This window comes from Bombina bombina, chromosome 5 (assembly GCF_027579735.1).
Source record: "Bombina bombina isolate aBomBom1 chromosome 5, aBomBom1.pri, whole genome shotgun sequence".
Classification (NCBI taxonomy): domain Eukaryota; kingdom Metazoa; phylum Chordata; class Amphibia; order Anura; family Bombinatoridae; genus Bombina; species Bombina bombina.
In genome coordinates this window covers 922,268,811-922,289,172 of record NC_069503.1, presented here as the reverse complement: position 1 = coordinate 922,289,172, position 20,362 = coordinate 922,268,811, and the positions used below count along the sequence as shown (strand labels likewise).

The 20,362-nt window shown below is 39.0% G+C and overlaps 1 protein-coding gene across 1 annotated transcript in view; it reads right to left on the bottom strand.

Annotated features, from left to right (window-relative positions):
- The window catches only part of SGK3 (serum/glucocorticoid regulated kinase family member 3), a 243,092-nt gene that overhangs the window by 56,714 nt on the left and 166,016 nt on the right, over positions 1–20,362 (bottom strand). The window contains 2 exon segments of the mRNA XM_053715094.1: positions 3,302–3,351; positions 5,155–5,242. Of these exon segments, the coding sequence (XP_053571069.1) occupies positions 3,302–3,351; positions 5,155–5,242 (138 nt within the window).

The following is a 20,362-nucleotide window of genomic DNA, read 5'->3' as shown; positions in this document are numbered from 1 at the left end:
GAAGAGTTATGACATCAAGCTAGATTAGCCTTCCTGTAGAGACCACAGCCTTCTTGTAGGGCTGTGACAAGAAGTAATTGACACTGCACAAATTAAGTTAAAATAAGAAATAAAAGGTAAAATATTCTAAAAAAAATAAGAAAAATACATATTGCACTGATTTTTATTAAGTATAACTCACTGCTTAGTGCATTTTTTTACAACAATAAAACACTCTTTGACATCCCTTTAAATACAGACGGCTAGATTACGAGTTTTGCGGGAAGGTGAAAAAGCAGCGTTAACAGGTCCTAACGCTGTTTTTTTACGTCCGCTGGTATTACGAGTCTTTCAGGTTTAGGGGCACCGATCACTTTTTTGGCCTTACCGCAAACCAACTTACGCAAATTGTTTATAGTCTTTTTTCAATGGGACTTCCATAGCGATGACATTACAAGCTTGTCCTGGGAGGCCAAAAAGTGAGCGGTACAGCCTATCCCGCAAGATTCCTAATGCATTTTAAAGTCAGTAGTTATGAGTTTTACGCTACAAATCTATAGCATAAAACTCATAACTAAAGTGCTAAAAAGTACACTAACACCCATAAACTACCTATTAACCCCTAAACCGAGGCCCTCCCGCATCGCAAACACTATAATAAAAATATTAACCCCTAATCTGCCGCTCCGGACATCGCTGCCACTAGAATAAACATATTAACCCCTAAACCGCCGCACTCCCACCTCGCAAACACTAGTTAAATATTATTTACCCCTAATCTGCCGCCCCTAACATCGTCGCCACCTACCTACATTTATTAACCCCTAATCTGCTGCCCCCAACGTCGCCGCCACTATACTATATTTATTAACCCCTAAACCTAAGTCTAACCCTAACACCCCCTAACAAATATAATTTAAATAAATCTAAATAAAATGGCTATCATTAACTAAATTATTCCTATTTAAAACTAAATACTTATCTGTAAAATAAACCCTAAGCTAGCTACAATATAACTAATAGTTACATTGTATCTATCTTAGGGTTTATTTTTATTTTACAAGCAAGTTTGTATTTATTTTAACTAGGTAGAATAGTTACTAAATAGTTATTAACTATTTAATAACTACCTAGCTAAAATAAAGACAAATTTACCTGTAAAATAAAACCTAACCTAAGTTACACTAACACCTAACACTACACTACAATTAAATAAATTACCTAAATGAAATACAATTAAATAAATCAAATACAATTAGCTAAATTACAAAAAACAAACAAACACTAAATTACAGAAAATAAAAAACAAATTACAAGATCTTTAAACTAATTACACATAATCTAATAGCCCTATCAAAATAAAAAAAGCCCACCCAAAATAAAAAAAACCTAGCCTAACCTAAACTACTAATACCTTTTGCAGGGCATTGCCCCCAAGAAATCAGCTCTTTTACCTGTAAAAAAAAATACATACAACCCCCCCCACAGTAAAACCCACCACCCACACAACCAACCCCCCAAATAAAACCCTAACTAAAAAAAACCTAAGCTCCCCATTGCCCTGAAAAGGGCATTTGGATGGGCATTGCCCTTAAAAGGGCATTTAGCTCTATTGTGGCCCAAAGCCCTAACCTAAAAATAAAACCCACCCAATACACCCTTAAAAAATCCTAACACTAACCCCCGAAGATTCACTTCCCGGGAGAAGGCTTCATCCAAGCAGCAAGATGTCCTCAACGAATCCGGCAGAAGTGGTCCTCCAGACGGGCAGAAGTCTTCATCCAGACGGCATCTTCTATCTTCATCCTTCCAACGCGAAGCGGGTCCATCTTCAAGACATCCGGAGCATCCACTTCCAACGACGACTACCCGACGAATGAATGTACCTTTAAGTGCCGTTATCCAAGATGGCGTCCCTTAGATTCCGATTGGCTGATAGAATTAAGGTTGAAAAAATCCTATTGGCTGATGCAATCAGCCAATAGGATTGAAGTTCATTCCTATTGGCTGATTCAATCAGCCAATAGGATTGAGCTTGCATTCTATTGGCTGTTTTTTCAACCTTAATTCCGATTGGCTGATAGAATTCTATCAGCCAATCGGAATCTAAGGGATGCCATCTTGGATGATGTCACTTAAAGGTACCTTCATTCGTCGGGTAGTCGTCGTAAGAAGAGGGTGCTCCGCGCCGGATGTCTTGAAGATGGACCCGCTCCGCATCGGAAGGATGAAGATAGAAGACTGGACTTACAGAAATAGCAGACCTCCTAATCTCATCTATCTGTCTATACACAAAAGCCTCCTTATCTTATTTATCTGTCTTTACACAAGGGCCAATACTTAGACAGATTGAAAAGAAAAGAAAAAAGTACCTCATCTTAACCCCATTTTGACTGCTGCTTGCTGACTCTTGCTTACATATTGTTTATATAGAGAATACTAAAGTATTGTATACAGCAGTGTATTTAGGATTGTGATTTTACAAATTCTGATTATGCTTTCACAGTTTCTGTGTAACTTTAACTTTGTATATGTATGTGTGTCTTTAAAATATTACATTGCACTTTGTATTTCTTCTTTTAAAATAAAACCGACAGCTTCAGTTTCACAGGAAGCTTAATTAATTTCTAAGTGAAGATTTTCTAGTTTTTAGAGAAATTATACTGCAGACTTCACAGGGGCTGAACTCACTAAATTCTATAAGAAAAGGGGCAGAACCTGGAAGTATCAGAGAGATTAGAGATGACTTCTACATAAAGTAATGAAGCTTTGTGGGATACAAACTTTCACAGGGGAGAGAGAGAAGGTAGCTGAAGAACACCTGGGGCTGATATAAATGCTCAGTCTGCATCAATTACAAATTAATTATATATGTTATATTTTACAATAGAGAAAATACTAAATGCAATGTAAGTTGTAAAAGCTACACATAAATATACAAAGTATGATCCTAATTTGTTAAAGTAACTTTCACAACATAAATCAGAATTTGTAAAATCACTGTTAAATCTAAATGTATTAAAATATAAACTAGAAAGTGCAAATATTGAATGTAATAATACTGAAAAGACCCAATCTAAAGTATAATACTGAAAACACCCAATCTAAAGTGTAAAGTAATATAAAATACAATGCACATAATGTAAGTGTAACAAAACTCTCATAAGTTTTATTGTGAGTGGAATTGGGAAGGTGTAACTCTACACCCACAAAGAAAATGTCTGGAAAAGAACCAGAAAGGTCATCAGAAGAACTTTACACTGTAAACATAGAAAATAAAGGACTATTTCTATTGGCAAATTTTGAGAGATTTATGCCTTACTGTGGGTTTCCAGATGGTCCCAGGTTGACATTGTGAGATGTAGAACCATTCTGTTACAAAAGAGAGAAAATCAAAATTCTTACATTTCAACCATACAGTATGCTCAGTACGTAAGGAGTTGCATGTTACTGACAGTACATTTACACAAGGCTTTGCAGTATAATACTTAAAGTGAAAATTAAATTTTCATGATTCAGACAGAGAAATCAATAGTAAAAAAAAAAACTTTGCATTTAACTTTCACTATAAAATGATGTACATTTTTTATATGCACACTTGCTGAGGCACCAGCCCCTAATTAGCAGGTGCAATAGTTCACACTATATACATAATCGTATATGAGTCTATGATTTGGTGAAGGCTGTCACATGATGATATAGTTGTTGAATTTAATGGTCCTTTCAAGTGACAATTTCAGGATTTATTACCCACAAAAGGTTTAATTATACTTATTTAAAAAATTGTAAGGCACTTTCATTATTTTGTACGCTTTTCCTGAAAGTTAACTCTGAACATTGTGGTCTTATCACTCTCCTTGGGAGGCTGGAGGCCATCCTGCAGGATCCAGAGCCCTCACAGTGATTGCTTGATCAGTGCAGGAACATATTTCTGCCTCTAACTGGCCCCAAGCAAACGAGATTAAAAGAAAAATGAAACCCAGTTTCTTTCTTTCATGTTTCAGAGAGAACATGTAATTTTAAACAACTTTCAAATGTACTTCTATTATCTATTTTATTTTGATCCCTTGGTATCCTTTGTAGAAAAGCATACCTAGGTAGGGTCAAGAGCTGCTAAGTGGTGGCTGCAAATATATGCCTCATGTTATTGGCTCACCCATGAGCATTGCCCTTTCTTCAACAAGGGATACAAAGAGAATGAAGCAAATTAGATAATAAACATAAATTAGAACATTGTTTAAAATTGTATTTTTTATCTGAATCATGAAAGAAATGTTTTGGGTTTTATGTCTCTTTAAGCAACTTTTTCAAGGCATATGTCCCTGGATTTGCAAAACGCAGTTTTCTAGCAACATTACAGGTTTAAATGTTTTTTAATCATTTATTTTTATAGAAGCAGATATTTTGCAAAGTTTAACCATACATACATTGGGGTTGATTTATCAAAGCCTTCGGCAGGCTTCGCACCCCTACGACTGCAGGTTCTCTTGTGAGAACCTGCAGTCCATATTTAACAAAAAGCGGTTATCAGAGCGCTGCTTACCTAACCTTTCGTCACCTCTTAGGTGGTGAATTTCAATCTCCCGGTCTCATCTGACTGGGGAGATTGAGAGCTCCTGCCCGCACGCGATTGGCTGTGTGGGGGATTACACGCAAGCGCAATATAGTGCTTGTGTGCAATGCTGAATTCCGGAAGCAGAATTCAGCCCACCAGAGGCGAGCTGCAGCGGACAGGAGCGTGTATGTGCACCCCTGTCCGTCGCAGCTTGATAAATCAACCCCGTAGGGTTGCCTCCTCTTTTGGAAACAAATACCAGCCATGTTAATTAACATACGTTTGTATAAATATTTATACAGCATAAATTAGAAACTAAACTACTATCATTTATTTAAAATTATTTCTGGTTTATAATTAGATTCTAAAACACTCAGTTTCACCATGATAGCATCTTTATTTCTATATTTAATGATTAGTTTAATTTTTTACCCAAACCTTAAAAGTACCAGCCATGTCAGCAGCTGGGTGACAGCCCTATACATACTGTATTTAAAAATGACTTTGCAGGACCAGAGAAAATCTTAGTTCCTTTCTTTATACGTTTCCTGGTTGGCTAAGTGCATCTCACAGTAAACAAAAGATTTTTTTCAGAAGTAAATGACAAGGAACATTCTTACCTTGTGGTCATTACTTTCATCTTCATCTTCTGGTGGCTCTAACTGATGTTTGGGGCTGTCCAACTGCAAGAATGCTTTTACATCAGGGCTGAAATAAAGGGTTAATTTATTAAGCATTGCTAAACACTGTAATGCTTAAACATAAAAACATGCAAAAACCGTTTATGGGATATTGTATTCCTTTAGATATGGGCAATATGTGCAAAGCTAAAAGAAATGCATTTATGTTTTAATTTGATATCCTATTGTAATAATTTATTTTTTACATCGTTTTATAACTGTTATCATTTGAACATGAAATACACATTTAGCAAGAAACAAGTAGTTCAATTAAAGTGATACATTTCAGATAAAAATTATACATAATATTCAGTTAAAAATTGTATTTAGCAATGGCATGAATGTAATTCTAGAGATTTAAGCGGTATTATACACTAGAACTGTTTCATTAACTAAACAGCCACTTATAACTTGTCATAAAAGTTATATTTATAATGTAAAATCTGCATTTTAGTTGTTGTTTTTTTTAATTAAATAAATTAATGAGTTGCATGTTAAAGGGACAGTCTACTCCAGAATTTGTATTGTTTAAAAAGGTAGATAATCCATTTATTATCCATTCTCCAGTTTTGCGTAACCATCACTGTTATATTAATATACTTTTTATCTCTGTGATTAACTTGTATCTAAGCTTCTGAAGACTGCCTCCTTATGTCAGATCTTTTGACAGACTTGCATTCCAGGCAATACATGTGCTTACTCTTAAATAACTTCTTAGGCGTGAGCACAATGTTATCTATATGGCTCACCTGAACTGACGTCCTCTATTAGTGAAAAACTGTCAAATGCATTCAGGTAAGAAGAGGCCTTCAATGGCTTAGAAATTAGCATATGATGGAGTAAAATTTTGGTCGAGCACCCTCATCTCACATCACAGTTCTCCCCCGACACCCCTTACACTGATATGATACAGAAAATAAAAAATCTAAGCATTGCCACACGCGCACGGTAATGAGGAGAATCTCTTTTCAAATGGCCTAGATAAAGGTCTAGACATGTTTAGTAATTGGTTCCTATTGCACCAATGCCACTTGTACATTACCAAACACCCGGACAGACAAAATTTACTAAGACCAATGACACACTTCGAGACTCTCTGCCAATCCGACACACCCAGATGACAAATGTTATCCTTATCCTATTCCTTATTATAAAGGCCTCCACAAGGTTTTACTAAGCATAGACCTTATGAACATAGACTTGTCCAAAATGTTTTCAAACATTACTAAAGTATCGGTATCTAGTAACCTAATTGAACTAAATATAAAGATAATACAGAGGTGGTACCTTATCCCTGTTAGGATTAATAAGTTATTCCCCTCCACTTCAGACAAATGTTGGAGATGTGAACAAACTTTCTGGTTCAATGTCACATACTTGGTGGGCGTGCCCAACACTAAACCCGGAATGGCAATCAATAATTAAAGCAACTTCTACAATGCTTGAAGTTATAATACTACCTGACCCCCTAATTTGGCTACTAAATATCATACCTAGCAAACTTCCTACATATAAGAAGAAACTATTATTCATAGCCAGCAATAGCATGAAAAAAATTATAGCCAAAAACTGGAAATCACAGGCTGCTCCAACTATTACACTGTGGTACAGTCAGTTTCGACATGTACTAGATTTGGAACAGTATGCATTTATGAAGAATGGAAGGAGGGATATTTTTCTACAAATGAAAGTCCTATGGGATATATACATTGGTCATGTTTATGCCCCAGGGAATTAGATAGAAGAAATAGAGTGATAGACTCGGGTCATTAGTATTAGTAAGAATATGTTATGTACCTTTTTTTACATTATTATTATTCTTTATTACTAAAGCACCAACAGATTCTGCAGCGCTGTCCATGGGTAACAAAGATAAAAGGACAGTACAATATGAGAAACCAGACAAAATTTAACAAACAAATACAGGGGGAATTGGGAGCCCTGTTCCCGTGGGAACTTATAATCTAAATGGGTAGGAGGGTGAGAAACAGGAGGTGCAAGTGGAATTCATTAGTTACTGATTTGGTGATAGGCTTCCCTGAACAAGAAGGTCTTTAGGGAGCATTTAAAGGAGGAGAGGTTAGGGGAAGTCTGACAGCTCGAGGAAGTGCGTTCCAGAGGGTTGGTGCCGCACGAGAGAAGTCCTGTAGTCTAGCATGGGAGGAGATGATGGTAGAAGAGGCAAGGAGTAGATCGTTGTTGGATCTTAGGGGACGGGCTGGAGTATATTTGTTGATGAGTGAGGACAGGTAGGGGGGTTGCATTGGTAAGGACTTTGTAGGTCAGAGTGAGAATTTTGAATTTAATTCTGCTGTGAATGGGGAGCCAGTGAAGGGACACACAGAGGGGTGCTGCGGATACATAGCGTTGGGAGAGGTGGATTAGCCTAGCAGAAGCATTTAGGATGGATTGAAGGGGGGAGAGGCGGGAGAAAGGAAGGCCAGTTAGTAGGTTGTTACATTAGTCAAGCCGGGAAATTACGAGGGAATGGATTAGCTGTTTAGTATTTTCAGCACTCAGAAAAGGACGAATTTTGGAGATATTGCGTAGGTGGTTGCGACAGGATGAAGAGAGCGATTGGATGTGGAGTATGAAGGACAGATCGGAGTCAAGTGTAACTCCTAGGCAGTGGACTTGGGGTGATGGGGAGATAGTGGCGTCACCAACAGTGATAGTAAAGTTAAAACTGGAGTAGATTTAGATGGTCTATAAAACATAAGAGAGACAGATGCACCACATGGCCCAATATTGTTTGTTCAGCAGGGTGGATGTGATTTAATGATGCCAATGCAAACTCACAATTTTGGAAGCACTCCAGTTAGTGCAACAGAAGCAGTCTGGGATCAATCACAGTCACCCAGCAGACCGACCTCTTGGATAGAGTAGTATATTTCTATAAAAAGATAAGCAGACACAGAGGTGCCTATATGGCCTAGTACAGTTTGGAACCAGAAGGTGATGTTGTATATATTTGAAAATATACTCACATTTAGAAAAGCATCTCCATTGATGCTAATCAGGCAGGAAGGGATCAATACAGTCACCCAACAGACTATGGCCAGGTTATCACAGGAAGCAATCAGCAAAAATCCAGGGGACCAGAGTAGGTCCAAATGATACACAATAGCAAGTGTTTGTAAAAAAGAGTAATACTTTACTTTGTAAAACAATAAAAACAAGCGACGCGTTTCTCAGCAAAAAGAGATGCTTTTCTAAATGTGAGTATATTTTCAAATATATACAACATCACCTTCTGGTTCCAAAATGTACTAGGCCATATAGGCACCTCTGTGTCTGCTTATCTTTTTATAGAAATATACTACTCTATCCAAGAGGTCGGTCTGCTGGGTGACTGTGATTGATCCCAGACTGCTTCTGTTGCACTAACTGGAGTGCTTCCAAAATTGTGAGTTTGCATTGGCATCATTAAATCACATCCACCCTGCTGAACAAACAATATTGGGCCATGTGGCGCATCTGTCTCTCTTATGTTTTATAGATCATCCTCTTAGGATCCTGGCCGGATTCTCTACAGATTGCTGCCTTGACACCTTCTATCTACTCCTCAGAGACTTTTTTGAATTGTTTATATCACTTTAATTGTTTTTATCACATTATTTGAATTGTTTCTATCATTCTTAAATTTTGTTGCACTAATTGTTTTAATTTTTATTATCTATTTTATATTATTTATTGATTTGATAGTTTGTATCTTTTATTTTGTATAAATATTTCACCATATAGATATACTTATATACTCTAGGGCGCCCCCTATCTTATAGGATAGATTTAGATGGGGGGGATTAGAAGAAGCTCAATCTTGGATATGTTGATTTTTAGGTGGTGAGAGGCCATCCAGGAAGAAATGCCAGATAAGCAGTCGCTGATGTGGGAAAGGACAGAAGGAGAGAGTGCAGGGGTGGATAGGTAGAGCTGAGTATCATCCGCATAGAGGTTAAAGTTGAAGCCATAGCTACTGATAAGTTTACCCATTGAGGAAGTATAAATAGAGAAGATTAGACTAGAGGGCCTAGAACAGAACCTTGAGGTACTCCAACAGACAGAGGCAATGGAGAGGAGGAGTCACCAGCAAATGAGACAGAAAAGGACCTATTAGAGGGATAAGAGTGGATCCAGGAGAGGGCAATATCACAGAGCCCAAGGGAGCTGATAGTCCGTAGGAGGAGGGGATGGTCAACAGTGTCAAAGGCAGCAGACAGGTCAAGTAAGATACGTATAGAATAGTGGACATTGTTTTTAGCAGAAAGAAGATCATTAGTAACCTTGGTGAGAGCAGTCTCAGTTAAGTGTTGGGGATCGAAGTCAGATTGCAGGGGTCAAGCAATGAATTGGAGGATAGGAAGTGGGTTAGGCGATCGAAAACTAGTTTTTCCGACTTCCTGTGGGTGGAGCGTGGAGGAAGGAGTGCACGCTCTAAGCTCCCTGGACTGTGGAGCAATACACGAGCAGACACCCAGCCACAGAGCCCTATTGTTGGGGGAAAGAAGCACCCTGCCCTGGGGAATTAATGTGGTAGGAGGAAGTCCATAGATCCTTTATTGGCTGCCTGGATTCAGCCACAAAACATAGCCAAACTACATATAAAAGACAAGCCAAGTCGTATAGACAAGGATCAAAGTACACTTAAGCGCAGAGTGCCTGGAAGTGTGTTGGAGCTGGGAGAGAGACGTCCCGTGTGCGGTGAAAGCCGCAGTTCTCACAGTGGCAAGACCAGGTGTGAGTCCAGCCGGGAGAAGGCTAAGAACGAGCCCAGGTGGAGTGCCGCCAGTACCTACAAGCAAGCTGCAAGAATTTGTCACAGAGATACCCACCGTCGGCGAAGGCAGGTGACGTCATATCCACGGGCCGGGCAGTGTGCGAGGAGTGTGCGTTTGATCACACTGTAACACGGAGGCCCGAAGTATCCCACACAGTCCGAGAAAGGGCGGTAGAGAGAGCCGCCTAGAAGGTACGTAAGCCCAGCTCGCCGTGAAGAGGTCTGGGGGTAAGTAAGAGGGAGAAAAACTGCTGATTTGTGGCAAAGACTTACCCTGAAGTAAAGCTAAAAGAGCCGGTTCCCTGTAAGCCTAGGTGGTGTCTTTCAGTAAAAGGATATTAACTCTGCAAGACCTATCAGTCTGACATATTGCAAGCTGCGGACTCACCTTTATAATTAAGCCTGTTATAGAGTATAGGAGCTCCTCTTAATAAGTTAAGGCTGATGATTTCTGCTATAACAACGAACTCCTACTTTTTCAACGAGAATAAGAGTATCGTGAATAAGGAGTAGTGTATACAACAGTGTAACTTGATTGGCAAAGAAGTTATATAAACATGAGAAGTCAATGTGTTTAAACATCTTATAACTAAACTCTCTCTGCCAAAGAAGAAAATTAAAGATAGTCAGAACTGCCTGCCAAACATCAGCCTGCAAAGTGTCTTTAAAGCGGCCGAGGACACACTATAGGTTGGCCTAATTCAAGAGGACTGATAAATAAGTTAACAGACATTAAAAACTTGAGGTTTGGCATAAAAGTGTGTGTTTCTGGCAGGTATTGGCAAGCAACGGCTCCGGCACAGAGCAGGTTGAAGTAATCAGAAGCAGAATTTATGTATAAATATAACGAAGAAGATTAGATAGCAGGCTTTCCATAATTTTTGTCAAAGGACATGATGCTTTCAAAGGACATGGTGCCTACATATTAGCAAGGCATTACTTTCTGTCTCTTTTGCTTTTTTTATAACGGTGCAAAAGTCTCTGTTTTCTGACATATGGTATATTGCTTTATCTGCTTGATTGGTTGTTTTCTATTTTAAATGTGTATGGCTTCATATATTTGAAATATGTAGTAAGTTAACATAACATACCACACACATTATTAGCTTAGCAGAAAAAGCTAAATAGCAGGCTGCTGTAGGAGGTAAATTGCAGGTGCCTGTAGCCCAATCACCAGGGGGAAAAAATCTAAATTTTGGTATACCGGGGCAGCAGAACAAGACTGAAAAAATGTATCAGATAGAGAGCTGTCATGCCCTTCTGTATTAAACTCTAAGAGCCAGGTAAAGAGTGCTCTGGAACAGAGAAATTAATCTTAAGAATCCTCCTATAAGTAGAAAACTCACTAATTTCTTTACTTACCACAGTTTTTGTCACAGGGTATTAATCACAAGTTTAATAATTAACAGACAATAAGGGTAAGGAGTCAGGAGGGGGGAATAGGGGAATTTAGATAGAGGTCTGAATTAGGAATTATAATATAACCCTGTCACGACCACACAATAGTGTATTGGGTAAAGTTGAGCTAAGCACGAGCACATAAAGAAGGGCCGCTGGTTATCCCACAATAAGATCGCTAAACTGGCCCATAATAGGACAGAGCCCTTACGAAACCCTAAAAATAGTAATCACATAGATTCAACAGGCACAGGAGAACAGTAGGAAAAGAGGTACACAACAGTAGATATAAGCACAACGACTGTGTAAGGAAAGTTAGATTATCTCTGTCCCAGATTGGAGTGTATACACTGTATTTACCTTAAGGAATCTACATCGTTAATCCTCATGGACAAATACATGACAAACCCAAAAAATAAATCTCCCGCCATGCCAGTAAGGAAAGACAGGAAACAGAAACTAGGTCAAGAAACTTGCACTGAGAATAGTCTAGAAAGCCCTTCTATTAATCAAGACATACAGATGACAATAAATCAATTAGCGGATCTTTTACTGCCGCAGTTTGAATTGGTGAAGAAGGATATTGCAGATTTATCACAGGAGATAAAGCTTTTCTCGGTCAGAATGGCAGAAGTAGAGTCTAGGGTATCAGAAACAGAAGATAAACTAAATATCCAAGACATCAATATGAGGGAAAACACAGATAAAATCAAGGCACTCATGCTAAAGGTGGAAGATCTGGAGGACAGGTCCCGCCGGAATAATGTGCGGGTAGTGGGACTCCCAGAGAGTAGAGAGTTTCAGGACCTTTTGAAATTTGCAGCAACCAAACTCCCCAAGTTATTAGGGATTCAGGCAGACAGGGACATACTTCAGGTGGAACGAGCTCATAGGGTAGGAAGTGTCAGGTCTTCCACGGATGGGAACACACGTCCCAGGATGGTTCTAATTAGGTACCTGAACTTTCAGGACAAAATTAATATTATGCAACAGTACAGGAAAATACAAACATTAACAATTGAAGGAAAAAAAATCCTGTTGTTTCAGGATTTTTCCGCCGAGACCGCCTCCAGGAGGAGGGTTATGGCACCATTTTGTTCAGGGTTAATTAAGGCTGGGCTTAAAACAGCGATGATATACCCTGCCAAAATAACGGTTTTAACTATGGAAGGGAGAGTGGTACTAAATTCAGTTAAAGAAGCACAAGATTTCTGTCAGGAGAATAACATAGAGGTCTGAGTGGGAATTTTTATGTTACAAGGTCACGTAAGGTAATGAGATTGTATCTGAATTTCAAAATGTTTAATTGGGTATATCTATCTTGCAAGGTTATTAAAGGCAAGGAGAATGTATCAGAATTTTAAAATGCTCAGTATAATAAAAAGCTGCGGAAGTGGGGGGGGGGGGGAGAACGGGCGGCCCCTCTTTTTTTTTTTTTTTTTTTTTTTCTCTTCTCTCTCTCTTTATATGTATCTGGTTAAAAGATTAAAATGTCAGAACCTTTAAAATTAGTGTCATGGAATGTGGGGGGAATAACCTCCCCCACTAAACGGAAAAATGTTTTGAGAATGTTGAAAGGGGAGAAGGCGGACATTATTTTTCTGCAGGAACTGCACCTGAAGGATCATGAAATAGAAAAATTGAAAGTGAACTGGGTGGCAGAAATTGTTGCGACTTCCTGTAATAAGCGTAAGCGTGGGGTGGCCATTATTATAAACAAAAAGGTTAACTATAAAGTTCTAAAACAAGAGTGTGATCAGCAGGGTAGGTATATAGTCCTCCAGATGCAGATAGAGGGTGTCAGCTGGACCTTTTGCAACATATATGCTCCAAATAAACTCAAGAAAAGCTTCTGGCAAAAAGTTCAACAGAAACTCATACCACATGTAGAGCAGAACTTGATTATAGCGGGAGATATGAATCTTACGCTATATCCTGAGATGGATAGGTCTAGAGTTAGAGGCTGTCAAGCAAATAATAGAGAGGCCAAATTCTTTAGGAACTATATCAAGACATTAAAATTAAATGATATTTGGCGGTTGCAACACCCGGACGACCGGGTATATACGTGCGAATCTAAGACGCATAGAAGTTTCTCTCGCATTGACTTATTTTTGATAAGTCAGCAAGTAGCTAGGCTTGAAGCCGAAACCCAAATAGCAGATATTTTGTTATCTGACCATGCCATCATAAGTCTGAGGGTTTGGCCAGATAAGAGAGTGAGAAGACCCGGGAACTCGTTTTATTTTCCAGCTTATATGAGTCAAAATATACAGTTCACTAACTGGTTAAAAGCAAAATGGTTAGAGTATTGTGATTTAAATAACCAATATATTAACAAAACGGAAATTTTCTGGGAAGCAGGAAAAGCAGTTATGCGTGGAGAAATTAAGGGATATATGGTTAAGCTAACGCGAAAATTGAGAGCAAGAGAGTTACAACTGGCGAACCAGCTTAGAAACGCATATAATAGATTCCTCCAATCCCCGAATCAAGCTACCTGGAGTAATTATATCTCCTCTAAAAATGAAAGGGAGGACTTTTTTAGAGAGAAATGGGCAGGGGAAGACCTTAAGGCGAGGTCCAAGTATCAAGGATTTCAGGGGCTTTCAGCCAAGCATCTGGTTAAAATAGTAAAATTTCGACAAAAGAAAAATACCATAGCAGCAATAAAAGATGGCAATAAGGTAATAACTCAATCTGCAGATATTAGGGAAGCATTTTACAAGTATTTTCATAGTATCTATACCAGTGGTGGAATAGATGAAAGGGCAAAGAGACAATTTTGGGAAAAAATTAAATTGCCTAAACTATCAGCAGTGGATTTAGACTATATTAATGCTGCTATAACAGACTCAGAAATAGCGAAGGTAATACAAAGGATAAAATCTGGAAAAGCAGCAGGCCCTGACGGCCTCCCGATCGAATTTTACAAAATTCTATCAGGTACAATTGGCACTACATTAAAGAACCTATATAATGAGTATTTCCTAACACAAGCCTTAAAATCCCCTTACTTCTCGGATTCAATTGTCACCTTGATACATAAGAAGGGAAAAAAGCCAGATGAGTTATCAGCTTACCGTCCAATTTCCCTGTTAAATCAGGACTATAAAATCTTGATGTCGATTATTGCCGACAGATTAAAGAGTGTCATAGGTAAACTGATACATACAGACCAGGTAGGTTTCATCCCGAACAGGAACTCGGTCCGAAATATGAGAAGAGTCCTGACAGTAGTAGATCACTTTCACCAGATCGGCCAACAGCGCAGAAGTGATTATCATAACATCAAGAAAAAAGATTTTGCACTACTCACCATCGATGCTGAAAAAGCTTTTGACTCCATTGAATGGAATCATCTCATAACCTCCCTTGAAAATTTCGGTTTCTCTGGCCGATTGGTTGATCTGGTGAGAATGGTCTATAAGGAACCCACGTCACAGCTTTTAGTGAACGGGGAATTAACACAACACATTATTTTAGAGAAAGGAACCCGACAGGGCTGCCCATTATCTCCACTATTATTTGATCTCGCTCTAGAACCCCTGGCAGTATATATCCGGCAAACAATACAACCAGTGAAGATAGGTAGGGAAAACTTACTTATATCCCTATACGCTGATGATATACTTCTGTTTCTGCAAGATACCGTAAACTCGATTCCACGTGTCCTTAAAATTATCACAGAGTATAGCACTTTCTCTGGTTATAAAATCAACCCCAAAAAATCAGAGTTACTATGGGTCAACAAAACTAGGCAAAGTTCTAATCATATTTTTAGAGAAGTGAAGGCCATCAACTATCTAGGGATCAAGATTGCCAGGAATCCTAGGGATTGGTATCAATTAAATTTCAAGGAATTTTTTGATAAAATTCAAGCTGATCTTAATAAATGGAATCTATTCTTTCTGTCAATTTCGGCCAGATGTATGATAATTAAGACAATTATATTTCCTAAAATCCTATTCCTGTTGCAAAATCTACCCCTCCTCGTCACGAGGAAGGATATAATCAGATATAACAAAGCCTGCTCTTCTTTTATCTGGGGGAAAAAGAGACCAAGAATCTCGATAGATAAAATGAGCAACTCCAAATCATTTGCAGGGTTTTCTATTCCAAATATCAAACATTATAATTTAATAGCCCTGGCCAAATTCGGATTAGATTGGCTCACCAAATCTGAATACGTAACATATTACATGTTAGACGCAGAGCTGATCAGACCTTTCAGCCCTCAAGCCATGTTACACTGTCCATATAGGAAGCTGCCCCAGAATATAGAGGGATTGTTAACATTTACCAATATTATTAAAGGGTGGCAGTTATACTGCTCTTTAGTGGGACAGGAATTCCGTGTGTCTCCATATCTACCGATTATCGGGTGTGTGGATTTCCCACCAGGTCTTAACTATAAAGTGTTTTCTGACTGGAGGGAGAAAGGTCTGAGCTATTTTGCGCAGCTAAAAAAATGATAGGGACGGCCTGATTTGTACCTTTCAGAGTCTGGTAGAACAATATCACCTCCCAACCAATAATTTTTATGCATACTTGCAGATACGCCATTATATTGAAAGAACTAATAGAGAAGTGGCAACGGAATGGGGATTGCTTCAAATAGCTCCGGGCCTAAAGCTGTACCAAGCAGGGAAACGTTCAATTTCCTGGTGGTATCAAAAAATTCTGACAATTAAGGGACTGGAACATATAAACTTTGCCAAGGAAAAATTCAATAAATACTTTGATAGGTTACAAGGAGAGGACATATCAGAAAGTATTAAATTTGCGGCCGAGGCGACCTCATGTATTAGCTGGAGAGAGTCACAGTGCAAAATCATAAATAACTTTTACTTGGCCCCAGCTAGAATGGCCAAGTGGACGGAGTCAAAGGCAGGGAATTGTTTCAAATGTAAAAGGGCAGGGGCAGATCTGTTACATTGTATTTGGAGTTGTCCAAAAGTTAGGCAATACTGGGCAAAGGCTCAGTATTGGTTGAACTGCTATCTCCAGAGTAAAATTGAGTTACAGGCAGAGCATGTATTTTTCTTAAAAAAGACGGCCAACACGGGGGATAGACAGCTGGTCAATTTAGTTATTTTGGTGGCACGCAGTCTACTTTTTAAAAAATGGAGACAAAGAGAAACTCCCTGCATTAGGGAAGTGACTAATGTTATCAAAACCCAGATGTTTGTAGAAAGGCAGAACCTTAAGGCCGATTCAGAAAAGCAGTTTAAAAACTATTTTAAAAAATGGGGAAGCCTGATTAGTTCTTGGACATCAGAGCAGCAGGGTCACTTTTTGAAACCTTTCCAGAATGCAGTGCCATTCTTAAATCTGATTATATCCGGTGTTTTACCCAGGTTATGGCTAACAGAGAGGGCCACTTGATATAGGTTAACCTTTTTTTTTTTTTTTTTTTTTTTTTCTGTTTGTTTTTTTCTCCTTTCTCTCTTTCTTTTCCCCTCCTTCCGCTCCCTCTCCCTCCCCCTTTTGCGCTTTGCGCTTCGTGCTTTTTTTCCTGTTGTTGTCTCTTCTTTTTTCCTTTCTGGTATTTTTCGATGCCTAGGTACGCAGATCTTCAACTTAGTAGAAACTAAATGTAAGCTAATAAGATTTTTTCCTTTCTTTTTGGAAGGATTGTTCGTAGTTGGGAAAAGTGAGGTCAAGAACAAGTGTTTTGTGTCATTTTTCTTTTTACCTACCTGATCTTGGTGTGGGAGAAATTTAATACACGTATGTTATATGTCATGTTATGTAAATCTCTATATTGTGAGGTATTATTTTTTTCTGTTCATACCCACAAAGATCATATTTTTGGTTTGATTATGCTGTATTATATGGTGAACCTCAATAAAAAGAAAACTAGTTTTTCCAGGACTTTTGAAGCTAGCGAAGCAGTGATGTGGGGCGGTAGTTTGCAGGAGAATTGGGGTTGAGGGAGGTTTTTTTGAGGATGGGGGTGACCTTTGCATGTTTGAAGGATGATGGAAATGAACCAGTAGTAAGGGATCAGTTGAATATGTGAGTAAGAGCTGGGGTGAGGGTAGAAGACAGAGAAGGTATTAGATGTGAAGGGATAGGGTCAAGTGGGAAGGTAGTGAGGTGTGAGGAAGATATTAGGAAACTCACTTCATTCTCAGTGGTTGGGGGGAAGGTACTGAGAGTGGTGGAGAGGGTGACCGGGGGGGGGGGGGGGAGTTACTTCGGATGGTAAGTGTTTTGTTGAAAAAGTAGTCTGCCAAGTCTTGAGCACTAAAGGCAGATGAAGGGGGTGGTGCAGGTGGATAGAGGAGAAGATATGAGAGAAGAGAAGTAGTTTTGCTTGGCTAAGTGAAGGGCAGAGAAGTAAGAATAAAGAATGAACTTATAGTGTAGAAAATTGGGTTCCGAGCGGGATTTCCTCCAGGCATGTTCAGCAGCATGGGAGCATTTTTGTAGATATCGTGTTTGCTGAGAGTGCCAGGGCTGGAGCTGACGACGTGGGGTTTTGCGTATTTGTGGAGGAGCAAGGGTGTTGAGTGCAGAGGAGAGAGTATTGTTAAAGTGGTTTGTAGCAAGGTCAGGCAGGATACCGTGGAAGTGTGGGGGAGGCATTTTTGAATAAGGTAAGAAAGTTGGAGAGGATCTACAGGTGCGGAGGCGGGGGGAGAAATAGGTTTAGCATGTACATTGAGATTATAGGTGAGCAGATGGTGGTCTGAGATGAGAAATGGGTGACAGGCAACATCAGAGAGAGAGGAGAGATAGGAGAAAACCAGATCAAGAGAGTGTCCATTCTGGTGAGTAGGGAATAGGGTGGATTGTGAGAGACTGAAGGAGTTAGTGAGTGAGAGACGTTTAGAGGCAGCAAGGTTATCAATGGGGATGTTGAAGTCCCCTAGTATTAGAGCAGGTGTATTTGTAGAGAGAAAGTGAGAAAGCAAGGCAGCAAAGTTGTTGAGGAATTGGGAGGTTGGTCCAGGGGGGAGATAGTTAACTGCCACCTTGAGGGAGAGGGGGGAGAAAAGGTGGATGCAGTGGACTTCAAAGGAGGAGAAGGAGAGAGATGGATGAGGATGCAGGTGCTGATAGGAGCAAGAGGGGGATAGTAAGATTCCAACACCGCCACCATGTCTCTCACCTGGCCTAGGCGTGTGGCTAAAGTGGAGACCGCTGTGCGTTAGAGCAGCAATGGAAGCAGTGTCAGAGGAAGATAGCTAGGTTTCAGTAATTGCTAGAAGATTGAAAGCGTTAGAAATAAACAGGTTGTGAACAGTTGTAAGTTTGTTACAGAGCGTGCATTCCAGAGGGCACAAGAAAAAAGAGAGGGGATACGCGATGTGGGTTAATGGAGATGAGATTGTTGGGATTGCGTGACCTTTAGTTTGTAATGTGGGAGACTGAGCAAGAGTGTAAAAGTGTGGTGATTGCTGCAGGGCCAGGGTTAGGAGAGATGTCACCAGCAGCAAGCAGTAATAGTAGTGTGAGTGACAAACGGTTAAGCAGTTTTCAGTAGGGATGTGCATTTGTCTCTTTCATACAAATGCTGAATAATGGCCACCACCAGCGGCATTCTGCTATTGACTGAGCCGTATTTCTTCTTGTGAAAGTGTAAAACACTAAGATCTGGATTTGCACAGATCTTAGTGTCTTGCATTTTCACATGAAGAGATCTGACTGTGAAAATAGCCAAATGTCGCTGGCACAGGCCATTTCTAGCATTTGTTTGCTAACGAAAGAGACAAATGCATGTCCCTATTTATCAGGAGCTTAGATTAATTTCCTTGTTTTTTTTAGCACATATGCATACACAAATACACTCAAATGCAAACATGCACACAGACATGCACGTATGCACACACGTTTTATTACTATAGTTTTTTTCTAGGAATCAAAATACATTTCTAGTAATATAATGTAGGTCTTGATAAAAATAAAACTGTGTGATCTATCAGCAGTCTGGAAGATACAATTTTCTAAGGCATGTATTTCATGCAATTTACAAAAAAAATTAAATAAATATAGATTATAGTTTTTTAAAGGAATATATATATCATGCTTGCATACGACTACATAGAACTGATTTTTAAAAATAACTTTAAACCTGAAAAGGGACATAGGCAATAAATACGCCTTTACAGTTATACATATTACATTTCTAAAACACATTAAAGTAGAATAAGGGGGGGGGAAGTGTATTAAAAGGACCACTTCTACAACTCATTTGGTGGTCAGAGACACAACTCCACTAGCATGACAACATAATATACGTTTTTTGCTTGTTTGTTAAACCTACAATGCATTTTTAGATGCAAAACCAAAAAGCAGTGCTAAACCCCTTGACTACCGGGACTTTCAGAGACGAATTTGATCAAAATACCAGAGAATTTTTAGCATTTTTGCTATTACTCCATTTAAACAGAAATAGAGCCTTGTTTTTTGTTTTTATTTACCTGTCAAAACAATATATATTTTTTAGTAGACAACCCAAGGTATTGATCTAGGCCCATTTTGGTATATCTCATGCCACCATTTCCCCGCCAAATGCGATCATATTAAAAAAAAAAATATCTTTAACTTTTTCACACTTTGGGTTTCTCACTGACATTTTTTATACATTCTTTGTGCAATCATTGCAAACATGATTGTAAAAGCTTCTCTGGGATCCCCTTTGTTCAGAAATAGCAGATATATATGGCATTGCCATTGCTTTTTGGCCGCTAATTGCAGCTGCGCACCACACTTCTATTTTATTGCTGACAGTGAAGGGGTTAATCAGGTAGCTTGTAAGGACAGTCTACACCAGAATTTTTTTTGTTTAAAATGATGAATAATCCCTTTATTACCCACTCCCCAGTTTTGCACAACAGTTATATTAATACACTTTTTTACACTTTTTTACCTTTGTGATTACCTTGTATCTAAGCCTCTGCAGACTGCAGCCCTTATTTCAGTTCTTTTGACAGATTTGCATTTTAGCCAATCAGTGTTGAC